Raw genomic sequence first — 13,267 nt, forward strand, 5'->3', positions numbered from 1 at the left:
TTCCCATGTTCGAACAATTTTTTTTTTTCTTTTGAAAAAAATGAAGGTGAAAAGAAGTAAAGACAACAAAAACATTTAAAAAACTAATGAAGATAAACTGCATTTTAGATTTGCTGATTTTATATTGGGCCAATGTTAATGAAAGGTGGAGCTTCACTTTAAATCTGTCCAGACATTGTATAATTGGTAGTTATGGGGTTAATAAACACATGGATTAGGTTTGTCCAGCCATAAAACTTATAATAGTTTTAGTTATTCCCATTCTCACACGGATTATCTGTTAAAGAAATAATTCTTACATTTTTGTGACATGTGAATTGTATAAGGAATCTGGGCCAATTACCGGTGCTGGTAATTATTTTAATACAAACCAGTTAGGACTCGAAGGAAAACTGGTGCGCAGGTCGCCATATGAAAACAACGATGTAATAACGATAATGCAATAATAAAGTCATAACAAGTTGTCGGGGACTGGTGTCTGACCACTAGTCTTACAGATACATAGTTTACATAAAGTGCGCTCAATGTCAATCAGCTGATTCTAAAGCCAGCAGGATATTGTCGTGTTTTTAAAAAGAAGCATTGACTCGCAGGACAGGTGCATAATATTATCTCTTTATAAAGTGTTCGTACGGCCTCCTCCAAAATATACAGTTCAGTTCTGGGTGCGGTTGACAGAAAGGATGCCCTAGAGTTGGAAAAGGTACAAGGAAGAGCCAAAATGGCCACTTAATACGTGGAAAAAAACTGCAGCAGATTACAGTCCCATCCATGTAGATGAGATTTAAACAAATATCTCATCCGCATGCTGTGAAAATTTTCCGCATGGATATTGGAGCATGCTGCATTTTCAAATCCAAAGCATGATCATTCTGTTTCTGAGGTTTTCCAGCGGATTTCACCCTTTTCAATAGCATGGAGAACCTTAGTTTCGTAGAAAGTAATGTATTTAGTCTTGAGAAGAGATATCTAAGGGGAGGACATCCTACATATTCTCCGGCTGGAGAAATAAATAGCTCAATCTCCAGAGGTGACCAGGCTTCTTTACTGTAAGAGCAGTGAAGCTGAGGAATAGTAGTCACCTCTGGAGCTGGTCTTGGCAAAAATGGGTGATTTCTTCAGGAAAGGCTGAGATGATTCCTTGAAACTAAACAACATCAATACTTATGTTTATACAATAAACCCTTGTATGAAAGTTAATCCAGTCCGATCGACACGAGGGCTTGTCCTCCCATTAGGACAAATCAGCTTTTTTATTTTTTTTGCCTTCCTCTGGATTAATTGGTGGAAACGAAACTGTAAGATGTTCCCCTTCCTCCTTCCATCCATGTTCTCTTTCCCCTCCATAAATGAACTTGATGGAGATTTTATATATATATATATATATATATATCATCACGAGGGTTAAATTCACCATCCACATCAATATCTACACCCTGGCTGGAATAGTGCCATTTATGTGTATGTGTGGACATTTATGTAGATGGTGATACATTTTCCTCCTTTTTTTTTTTTTTTTTTTTTTTTTTTCAGCCCACATAATTCCATCATATTCTGCCAAGATAATACTGCATATACAGCCCACATCATACTACTGTCCAAATAATATGCAGTAATTAATATTAATACTCCATGAGATTTCCACATAATACAGTACAGTTTCAAGTAATACCACCAGTCACCACCAGGAAGCCCTATCTGCTGCATAATAGACTTCCTCTCCATGCTACATAGGCTTGTTTAGTTCTGTTTCATTAGGAAGCGTGGGAAGACAGCGCTAAAAGGCTGTGCTGTATAATGCAGATTCTGTCTCTCTCAGGATACATTAGAGTGCTGTGCGTATTGTACATTGCCTTTATTTGAGGACACATCAGATTGCTACCTGTAATGCAGGATGCTTCTCTTCCAAGACACAGAGTGCGCTGCATATTGCAGGCGGTTTCTCTTTCAGGACCGAGTGCTCTGCATATTGCAGGCTGTTTCTCTTTCAGGACAGAGTGCTCTGCATATTGCAGGTTGTTTATCTTTCAGGACAGAGTGCTCTGCATATTGTAGGTTGTTTCTCTTTCAGGACAGAGTGCTCTGCATATTGCAGGCTGTTTCTCTTTCAGTACAGAGTGCTCTGCATATTGCAGGTTGTTTCTCTTTCAGGACAGAGTGTTCTACATATTTCATGTTGTTTCTCTTTCAGGACAGAGTGCTCTACATATTTCATGTTGTTTCTCTTTCAGGACAGAGTGCTCTGCGTATTGTAGGTTGTTTCTCTTTCAGGACAGAGTGCTCTGCGTATTGCCGGTGGTTTCTCTTTCAGGACAGAGTGCTCTGCGTATTGTAGGTTGTTTCTCTTTCAGGACAGAGTGCTCTGCGTATTGCCGGTGGTTTCTCTTTCAGGACAGAGTGCTCTGCGTATTGTAAGTTGTTTCTCTTTCAGGACAGAGTGCTCTGCATATTGCAGGTGGTTTCTCTTTCAGGACAGAGCGCTCTGCATATTGCAGGTGGTTTCTCTTTCAGGACAGAGTGCTCTGCATATTGCAGGTGGTTTCTCTTTCAGGACAGAGTGCTCTGCATATTGTAGGTTGTTTCTCTTTCAGGACAGAGTGCTCTGCATATTGTAGGTTGCTTCTCTTTCAGGACAGAGTGCTCTGCATATTGTAGGTTGTTTCTCTTTCAGGACAGAGTGCTCTGCATATTGCAGGTGGTTTCTCTTTCAGGACAGAGTGCTCTGCATATTGTAGGTTGTTTCTCTTTCAGGACAGAGTGCTCTGCATATTGTAGGTTGCTTCTCTTTCAGGACAGAGTGCTCTGCATATTGTAGGTTGTTTCTCTTTCAGGACAGAGTGCTCTGCATATTGCAGGTGGTTTCTCTTTCAGGACAGAGTGCTCTGCATATTGTAGGTTGTTTCTCTTTCAGGACAGAGTGCTCTGCATATTGCAGGTGGTTTCTCTTTCAGGACAGAGTGCTCTGCATATTGTAGGTTGTTTCTCTTTCAGGACAGAGTGCTCTGCATATTGTAGGTTGTTTCTCTTTCAGGACAGAGTGCTCTGCATATTGTAGGTTGTTTCTCTTTCAGGACACATCAGAGAGCTGTGTGTAATGTAGTGTCTTTTCAAGAGCCCACATTATACTCCCATGTAATTCTCACATAATACTACAATTCATTTTCCAATTATTACCACCGGAGACCTCTGATTAATACTGGGTGCTTTTAGTTTTCTCCTTTTGGTTCCTATATTTGGTGCCTTCCTAGGAAACAAGGGCTCTGGGCAGTTGCCCAGTTTGCCACCCCTAAAGCTAGTCCTACCAAAAGGTGGACCTCTTGATTATGAACTCATAGTTTCTTGTCTTTTCTTGCTCTTTTTGTAGATCGCTGTAAATTATGTGGCCAGGGATTGTCCCGGACAGAGACGGTGGTGAGGGCCGGAGAGCACTTGTACCACGTCCACTGTTTCACCTGTTCCAAGTGTGACCAGCAGCTACAAGGCCAGCAGTACTATGAGTGTGAAGCGCGGCCTCTCTGTGAAGATTGTTACCAGGTGAGTCGAGAAATAGTCCACTGGGTCTTATGCCGTAGGGGCATGTGTCATTTGGTCATAGTGTCCTACAGATTGATGGGATGACCCATCATCTGCTCATGTTACAAACCATTAACCCTTGAAATCTAGATTATACCAATATCTTATCCAGTATGTTGTAAAACTTGGAATTCGGAAGACTATTTGTGTCAAGTCCCGGCTATCCTACAAGGAAAATGCCCATGAATCCAAAATCTAATGCTGTAGCTGCATACACTTAGTGTAGTAAGTATTCATACCATTGTATTTATTTAATATTATTTTTGCTGCTACTTTTACTATATTATGAAGGGGTTCTTCATTTATGTCGCCTAGCAACTACTTGTCTTCCTGTCTGGGTGACCAACACCTGTAACTACATACGTACTCGTATGGGGAAGTAGTCACAGGAAGCTCTATCTGCTGCATAATATAATACATGCATAAATACTACACGAGCTTGTTTAGGTCTGTTCCACTAGTCCGCAGGAGAAGGAAAATGTGCAGCTTCCGGTTAAAAACAAGCAAGACATGGGGGAAACCGGTGCAGGAATAAGAGTGAATGTATGCGAATATGCAAATAGTGCTCCATTTAATGTAGGTTCCTTCTCTTCTAGGACACATTACAATGCTTTGTGTGTAATGTAGGGTGCCTCTCTTCTAGGACACATAATGCTTTGTGTGTAATGTAGGGTGCCTCTCTTCTAGGACACATAATGCTTTGTGTGTAATGTAGGGTGCCTCTCTTCTAGGACACATAATGCTTTGTGTGTGATGTAGGGTGCCTCTCTTCTAGGACACATAATGCTTTGTGTGTAATGTAGGGTGCCTCTCTTCTAGGACACATAATGCTTTGTGTGTAATGTAGGGTGCCTCTCTTCCCGGACATATTAGAATGCTTTGTGTGTAATGTAGGGTGCCTCTCTTCTAGGACACATTAGAATGCTTTGTGTGTAATGTAGGGTGCCTCTCTTCCAGGACACATTAGAATGCTTTGTGTGTAATGTAGGGTACCTCTCTTTCAGGACACATTAGAATGCTTTGTGTGTAATGTAGGGTGCCTCTCTTCCCGGACACATTAGAATGATTTGTGTGTAATGTAGGGTGCCTCTCTTCTAGGACACATTAGAATGCTTTGTGTGTAATGTAGGGTGCCTCTCTTCCCGGACACATTAGAATGCTTTCTGTGTAATGTAGGGTGCCTCTCTTCCCGGACACATTAGAATGCTTTGTGTGTAATGTAGGGTGCCTCTCTTCTAGGACACATAATGCTTTGCGTGTAATGTAGGGTGCCTCTCTTTCAGGACACATTAGAATGCTTTGTGTGTAATGTAGGGTGCCTCTCTTCCAGGACATATTAGAATGCTTTGTGTGTAATGTAGGGTGCCTCTCTTCTAGGACACATTAGAATGCTTTGTGTATAATGTAGGGTGCCTCTCTTCCCGTTCACATTAGAATGCTTTGTGTGTAATGTAGGGTGCCTCTCTTCTAGGACACATTAGAATGCTTTGTGTGTAATGTAGGGTGCTTCTCTTTCAGGACACATTATAATACTTTGTGTGTAATGTAGGGTGCCTCTCTTCCAGGACACATTATAATGCTTTGTGTGTAATGTAGGGTGCCTCTCTTCTAGGACACATTAGAATGCTTTATGTGTAATGTAGGGTGCCTCTCTTTCAGGACACATTAGAATGCTTTGTGTGTAATGTAGGGTGCCTCTCTTCTAGGACACATAATGCTTTGTGTGTAATGTAGTGTGTCTCTCTTCCAGGACACATTAGAATGCTTTGTGTGTAATGTAGGGTGTCTCTCTTCCAGGACACATTAGAATGCTTTGTGTGTAATGTAGGGTGCCTCTCTTCTAGGACACATTAGAATGCTTTGTGTGTAATGTAGGGTTCCTCTCTTCTAGGACATTAGAATTCTTTGTTTGTAATTTAGGGTGCCTCTCTTTCAGGACACATTAGAATGCTTTGTGTGTAATGTAGGGTACTTCTCTTCTAGGACACATAATGCTTTGTGTGTAATGTAGGGTGCCTCTCTTCTAGGACACATTAGAATGCTTTGTGTATAATGTGGGTTGCCTCTCTTCCCGTTCACATTAGAATGCTTTGTGTGTAATGTAGGGTGCCTCTCTTCTAGGACACATTAGAATGCTTTGTGTGTAATGTAGGGTGCTTCTCTTTCAGGACACATTATAATACTTTGTGTGTAATGTAGGGTGCCTCTCTTCCAGGACACATTATAATGCTTTGTGTGTAATGTAGGGTGCCTCTCTTCTAGGACACATTAGAATGCTTTATGTGTAATGTAGGGTGCCTCTCTTTCAGGACACATTAGAATGCTTTGTGTGTAATGTAGGGTGCCTCTCTTCTAGGACACATAATGCTTTGTGTGTAATGTAGTGTGTCTCTCTTCCAGGACACATTAGAATGCTTTGTGTGTAATGTAGGGTGTCTCTCTTCCAGGACACATTAGAATGCTTTGTGTGTAATGTAGGGTGCCTCTCTTCTAGGACACATTAGAATGCTTTGTGTGTAATGTAGGGTTCCTCTCTTCTAGGACATTAGAATTCTTTGTTTGTAATTTAGGGTGCCTCTCTTTCAGGACACATTAGAATGCTTTGTGTGTAATGTAGGGTGCCTCTCTTCTAGGACACATAATGCTTTGTGTGTAATGTAGGGTGCCTCTCTTCCAGGACATATTAAAATGCTTTGTGTGTAATGTAGGGTGCCTCTCTTCCAGGACACATTATAATGCTTTGTGTGTAATGTAGGGTGCCTCTCTTCCAGGACATATTAGAATGCTTTGTGTGTAATGTAGGGTGCCTGTCTTTCAGGACACATTATAATGCTTTGTGTGTAATGTAGGGTGTCTCTCTTCCCGGACACATTAGAATGCTTTCTGTGTAATGTAGGGTGCCTCTCTTCCCGGACACATTAGAATGCTTTGTGTGTAATGTAGGGTGCCTCTCTTCTAGGACACATTAGAATGCTTTATGTGTAATGTAGGGTGCCTCTCTTCTAGGACACATTAGAATGCTTTGTGTGTAATGTAGGGTGCCTCTCTTCTAGGACACATTAGAATGCTTTGTGTGTAATGTAGGATGCCTCTCTTTCAGGACACATTAGAATGCTTTGTGTGTAATGTAGGGTGCCTCTCTTCCAGGACATATTAGAATGTTTTGTGTGTAATGTAGGGTGCCTCTCTTCTAGGACACATTAGAATGCTTTGTGTATAATGTAGGGTGCCTCTCTTCCCGGTCACATTAGAATGCTTTGTGTGTAATGTAGGGTGCCTCTCTTCTAGGACACATTAGAATGCTTTGTGTGTAACGTAGGGTGCCTCTCTTCTAGGACACATTCGAATGCTTTGTGTGTAATGTAGGGTGCCTCTCTTCTAGGACACATTAGAATGCTTTGTGTGTAATGTAGGGTGCCTCTCTTCTAGGACACATTAGAATGCTTTGTGTGTAATGTAGTGTGCCTCTCTTCTAGGACATTTAGAATTCTTTGTTTGTAATTTAGGGTGCCTCTCTTTCAGGACACATTAGAATGCTTTGTGTGTAATGTAGGGTGCCTCTCTTCCAGGACATTTTAGAATGCTTTGTGTGTAATGTAGGGTGCCTCTCTTCCAGGACATATTAGAATGCTTTGTGTGTAATGTAGGGTGCCTCTCTTCTAGGACACATTAGAATGCTTTGTGTATAATGTAGGGTGCCTCTCTTCCCGGTCACATTAGAATGCTTTGTGTGTAACGTAGGGTGCCTCTCTTCTAGGACACATTAGAATGCTTTGTGTGTAAATGTAGGGTGCCTCTCTCCTAGGACACATTAGAATGCTTTTTGTGTGATGTAGGGTGCCTCTCTTCTAGGACACATTAGAATACTTTGTGTGTAATGTAGTGTTCCTCTATTCTAGGACATTTAGAATTCTTTGTAATGTAGTGTGCCTCTCTTCTAGGACATTTAGAATTCTTTGTTTGTAATTTAGGGTGCCTCTCTTCTAGGACACATTAGAATGCTTTGTATGTAATGTAGGGTGCCTCTCTTCCCGGACATATTAGAATGCTTTGTGTGTAATGTAGGGTGCCTCTCTTTCAGGACACATTAGAATGCTTTGTGTGTAATGTAGGGTGCCTCTCTTCCAGGACATATTAGAATGCTTTGTTTGTAATTTAGGGTGCCTCTCTTTCAGGACACATTAGAATGCTTTGTGTGTAATGTAGGGTGCCTCTCTTCCAGGACATATTAGAATGCTTTGTGTGTAATGTAGGGTGCCTCTCTTCCAAAACACATTAGAATGCTTTGTGTGTGATGTAGGGTGCCTCTCTTCCAAAACATATTAGAATGCTTTGTGTGTAATGTAGGATGCCTCTCTCTCAGGACACATTAGAATGCTTTGTGTGTAATGTAGGGTGCCTCTCTTCCAAAACACACAACAATGCTGTTTATCTAATGTAGGGTGCCTCTCTTCTAGGACACACTAGAGCGCTGTGCGGTGTGTGAGAAGAAGATCGCAGAACGTTTGCTGAAAGCCATGGGTAAATCCTATCACCCAGAATGTTTCACCTGTGCTGTCTGCAGTCGCCCACTCCAGGGAGAGCCTTTCATTGTGGATCAGAATAACTTGCCGTTCTGCGTGGTCGATTACCACAGGTCAGTTTGGCCAAACCAATCCTACTATTTTATATAGGGCTGAAATGCCCTACATCCTATCCGTGCTCATGTTATATGTGAAAACATTCCCGATGTCCTGCTCATATTATACCGGTAATATTATTAACGACCGCTGTTATACCTCTGTTCATACACACAGTCGAGTCACATTATTATGACCACCTCCTACTTTCGATATTGGCAGCGCGTAGCCCATGAAGGCAGTGATGTGTCGGGGGCTGGTGGGTATATAAGGTGTGTGATGGGCGGTCTCATCACATATCACTCGTTGTCATGGGTAAATTGGGCGATTTTATCAGAGTTGCAAAAAGGGCTGATTATTGTCTTTCAGACCAAGGGTGTCGGTATTTCTCACATAGCTCAGTCCGTGAACTGTTCTTGTGCTGCTGTGGTGACCATGCATCATGAGTGGGCAAATGGCACCATTGTAAAAAACCAACGTGGAAATTGCGGAGCACCGCGCGCCATTGATGTGAGGGGTGAACGTCAGCTACGAGGGTGCGCGAGGGCCGAATGACCCGCTACAGTGGAGCAGCTCATCGTGAAAATCAACCAGGTGGCGACCAGACGTGCGTCTAATACAACAGTTCAGCGACTCCTACTGCGTATGGGGGTCTGAAGCTGACGGATGGTCACTGCTCCTGTGTAACAAAGGGGCAGCGGAAAAAAAGGCTTCCATTTGCGCGGCAGTATTGGAATTGGGCCACCGATGATTGGTAAAGTGTCGTCTCTCTGATGAGTCACGTTTTCTGCTTCATGGAACGGCTGGACGTTGGCGTGTCAGGCAAGAAACCGCAAAACAAACACCCGGCAGCCATTGCTGGAAGAACACGAGCCGGTGGCGGCAGCGTTATGTTCTGGGGGATTATTTCATGGCATTTTCTGGCCCACTCATCCATGTGGACGGCTCTGAAGCAATTTGGCTATGAATCCATCGTTGTAGATCGCGTACCGGAGACCATCGACCAGCACCTTATTGATCACTCCCCGCCCGTCTACTGCTGTCAGTGCTGCACACGGCGGTCACTCTGGATATTAGTTGCTGCTCATAATAATGGGACTCGACGGTGTATATAGCTTGCAACTGGTGTTATCAAGGCAGTGCCAATGTTATGGCAGCACTCCTATATTGTAGCGTCAGAGCTCACATTGTGTAAATTGTATCTTTTTCACTAAGCAAAAATCATCAGTGTCTATATCACATGCGTTATCTGTGAAAATAAACATTTGCCTATATTATGCCTGTAACGCATATGTTGTATCTACATTTAGATGTTTCCATTTGGTTTCCGCCTTCTCCTGTTTCGGTGCTTTACCCTCTTCCTCATGAAGGTTCTCTATAAAAAGATGATGTAGTCAGATGTATTTGTCTTATTGCTGACTACTCTTTCTTCACTTTTAGTAGATTGCTCACTAGTTCTTTCACCAGCACCCCTACACGTGGTCTGTGAGGGCACCAAGTGGGTGCTCCGCAATGTTACATTACAGGATGTATTCTATGGAATTGCTCTTGTTCTCTTCTCGGTGGATCCATTTTCAATACCTACGTCTAATGCGACTTGATTGCTTATATTACCTTTGCCTATTTTTGTTGTGTTTAGGAAGTACGCTCCTCGCTGCTCGGTCTGTGGAGAACCAATTGCCCCAGAACCTGGGCGGGATGAGACCGTAAGAGTGGTGGCACTGGAGAAGAATTTCCATATGATGTGCTACAAGTGTGAGGTGAGGTTTTTTCGTGATAGATGGCGCTGTTCTTCTCTGTACCCTTGCCCTATCAGTTTTGATTGCTTTTAATGTTGATCATATATGGGTAGATACTTCTCCACTACCCTATAACTAAAGAACGAAAACTAAATTCTTACTGGTCAATGAATAATTCATGTGCTAAAACTTTTTATATTCATTTTTTTTTTTTTTTCTCGGTGTTCATAAAATTGTACTTGCTTTTGTGGCTGCTGCTTGGCATTGAGTGTTGTTTCTTACTTTATTCTTAACCAGAGTCTCTTTCTGTACATGTTTATGAATATGCCTATGAAGTAAGCCTATAAAAATGTACTTGCTATTTTCCCAATAGGACTGTGCTTCTCCCCTCTCCATCGAAGCCGATGACTCTGGTTGCTTCCCATTGGACGGCCACGTTCTGTGCAAAAAATGCCACACAGTGAGGGCACGGGCTGCTATGTAACATCGCCTTGGTAGGTCACTCCTAAATACAAGCTCCAGCTTTGTCCACCAAAGACTCTTGGACCGACTGACCACTCCGTCCTCCTCTCTGCTGCTGCTTCCGATGTAGTTCAGTGTTACGGTTTACTAACCGGTTTACAGCTTCTGCCGCGGAGACTTCTAGATAACTTCTGGTCGGCCGTCACTTCGCTGCTAACCACTAGTTAGTACTTCTCGCTTATCTGCCTGACCACCTGCCACAAAATGTCTTTTTACGTGTTTGTGCCGAGATGCAATATTTTTTTTTTTTTATTATATAATTATTTTTTTCTTCATCTTGTGACTGGAGTGGAAATCTCTATGGACTAAATTTTTCCAACCAAGAATTTTTTGTAAAATGAAAGTCCTGCTCACCTATGGTCGTTTTAGCCACAAAATTTGGACGTTTTTATCAAGTTCTCCCAATGAGCATTTTCTTCTAAAGAAAAAATCCCAAAAATTCCAAAAAGTTTTTTTTTAATCATCATGAATCCCGAATGTGAGCATGGCAATACCATTACAAATTTGCTGTTCTGTGCTCTCATTGCCACTCCCACTGCTGTTACCACCCAGCTTTCCAAGACCCCTGAATGACAAGTCTGCTTAGTAAGAGGGATGTATCACTGCATGACTATACAGATTTATCACCGACGAGCCTGGTAAAGCCAGGAGGCTCCTCTTGTGGGAACTGTAAATGGTTTTCTATAGGCGGTCACCCAGCTTTCCCAGAAAGCTGATCAGACTTACAAACAACTAAATAGAATTTTTGACGGAAGACGACGACTCCAGGACGATGAAATGTTTCTCCAGTCATGAGTTTCTTGGCGCGTGTTTTCGCCGCAGCCACGTAGCCTATAGGTTATCTTTGCTATTTGTTGCTGAGTCTCTTAATTTTTCTTTTCTTTTTGCACATTTTTTACCAAAAAATCAATTTAATGAGGCTTAAAAGAAAAAAAGCCATTTTATAGAACAATTATCAGGTAACCAGAGAATAACGGCACAGAGTTTACAAGAACTTGGCTGTAGCGTCTTGTGGACCCCTGTTCATAGAGAGGACCATATATAGGACCATATTTTTTTAAGTGACATTGTTTTTGTTAACGATTAAATTACCCATTAAAATCAAAATGGAAAAAAAATGTTTTAGCAATTTTTTTTTCTTACAGGTATAAGTTCATGGGACCCCCTCCCATGGGGGGGTGCTGAAAAGAAATTCCAGGTTTTGTGCAATGGCTTGGTGCATAAATACTTGCTTACTGGTCCTTGCCCAAAATGACTGCTACAGTGCCCTCTCAGCAGCTTGCCCCCCCCCTCTATAAGACGAGTGGGCAGAGTGCCCCCCAGTGTAAAGGGCACAATCCCGGAGAGAAGGCCGTATGGGTGTATCACACAATCAGTGATCCCGGGATTTAACAGGGATTGGTTTATATTGTTTATACATTGAACGCAATTATAATAATAATATGTATTACGCTCCACCTAGTGGTCACTACAGGCACAATTGTATAATTGCGCAGACGTACAGTAAGAGGATGGAGCGTAGAGAAACGGAGCGCAGACCTATATAACGTGTTATTAAACTCATCAGCCCAGATTATTAAACCTAAAAATGACATTCACTCTAAAGTAAACTCCGTCGTGCCCCTACCGTATCTTTTATTGTTGTCTCCAGTACTGAGGGGGTTTGTATTCCCAACAGGAATTTTTTATAAATCGGAGTTTCCCTTTAATAAAGTCCGTTCATCTGTCTTTAAGTTCTCTCATACTTCAGTCATACTGGAGCAGCAGGCATGTGCCATTGTATCACCGGGCAGGCTTTGATCGTCCTTAAAAATAGGGACCGTCCTGGCAAACGCAGGACTGTTTGCAACTGTGATGAATGTCGGCCTCCACAGGGTGTAATGGAGGATATATTCCGTTCTGTACTCATTATAACATATGGCCGCACTTCTTCTGGTAAAAGTTATTAGTGATCCTATAGAGTCCGCAGGGACTGGAGACTCAGCCGTTCCACGTGCTAAATTTCTGTCTTTCTGCTTTGCAAGTCCTGACAATCGGGGATCAAATGTCAGACGCCCAAATAAAAGTCTCATTTATTGGTAGAAAAATAACCTGATATGATGATAATCTGCAGACCAGATGGAGAAAAGCAGCATCTTCTAAAGTAAGAAGGTGCGTGGCGGAAGATGCCGGCGTGTATAGTGGATGATGTATACCGGAGGACATATAGACGCAGGATTACTTACTATCGATAGTTAAATGTTAGATTTTTGGCACCTTCCCATGCTTAAAATCCTGCAGTGCACGCAAGGTCCCCCTGCTCAAGAAGGCACATGTACAGGCCCGTCTGAAGTTTGCAAATGAACATCTGGATGATTCTGAGAGTGATTGGGAGAAGGTGCTGTGGTCAGATGAGACTAAAATTGAGCTCTTTGGCATTAACTCAACTCGCCGTGTTTGGAGGAAGAGAAATGCTGCCTATGACCCAAAGAACACCGTCCCCACTGTCAAGCATGGAGGTGGAAACATTATGTTTTGGGGGTGTTTCTCTGCTAAGGGCACAGGACTACTTCACCGCATCAATGGGAGAATGGATGGAGCCATGTACCGTCAAATCCTGAGTGACAACCTCCTTCCCTCCACCAGGAGATTAAAAATGGCTCGTGGCTGGGTCTTCCAGCACGACAATGACCCGAAACATACAGCCAAGTCAACAAAGGAGTGGCTCAAAAAGAAGCACACTAAGGTCATGGAGTGGCCTAGCCAGTCTCCAGACCTTAATCCCATCGAAAACTTATGGAGGGAGCTGAAGATCCGAATTGCCAAGCAACAGCC

At 42.5% G+C, this 13,267-nt stretch overlaps 1 protein-coding gene across 2 annotated transcripts in view; it reads left to right on the forward strand.

Annotated features, from left to right (window-relative positions):
* The window catches only part of ZYX (zyxin), a 30,900-nt gene extending 18,142 nt beyond the window's left edge, over window positions 1-12,758 (forward strand). The window contains exons 6-9 of one of the 2 annotated variants that reach the window (XM_075842885.1): window positions 3,365-3,534; window positions 8,031-8,209; window positions 9,832-9,952; window positions 10,305-12,758. In XM_075842885.1, coding sequence (XP_075699000.1) covers window positions 3,365-3,534; window positions 8,031-8,209; window positions 9,832-9,952; window positions 10,305-10,415 — 581 coding nt within the window. In that variant the 3' untranslated portion in view covers window positions 10,416-12,758. The remainder of the gene's footprint in view (window positions 1-3,364; window positions 3,535-8,030; window positions 8,210-9,831; window positions 9,953-10,304) is intronic. The other variant, XM_075842886.1, reaches the window with a different exon arrangement.
* The last annotated feature ends 509 nt before the right edge of the window (window positions 12,759-13,267 follow it).

Source organism: Rhinoderma darwinii, chromosome 11 (assembly GCF_050947455.1).
Source record: "Rhinoderma darwinii isolate aRhiDar2 chromosome 11, aRhiDar2.hap1, whole genome shotgun sequence".
NCBI classification, from domain to species: domain Eukaryota; kingdom Metazoa; phylum Chordata; class Amphibia; order Anura; family Rhinodermatidae; genus Rhinoderma; species Rhinoderma darwinii.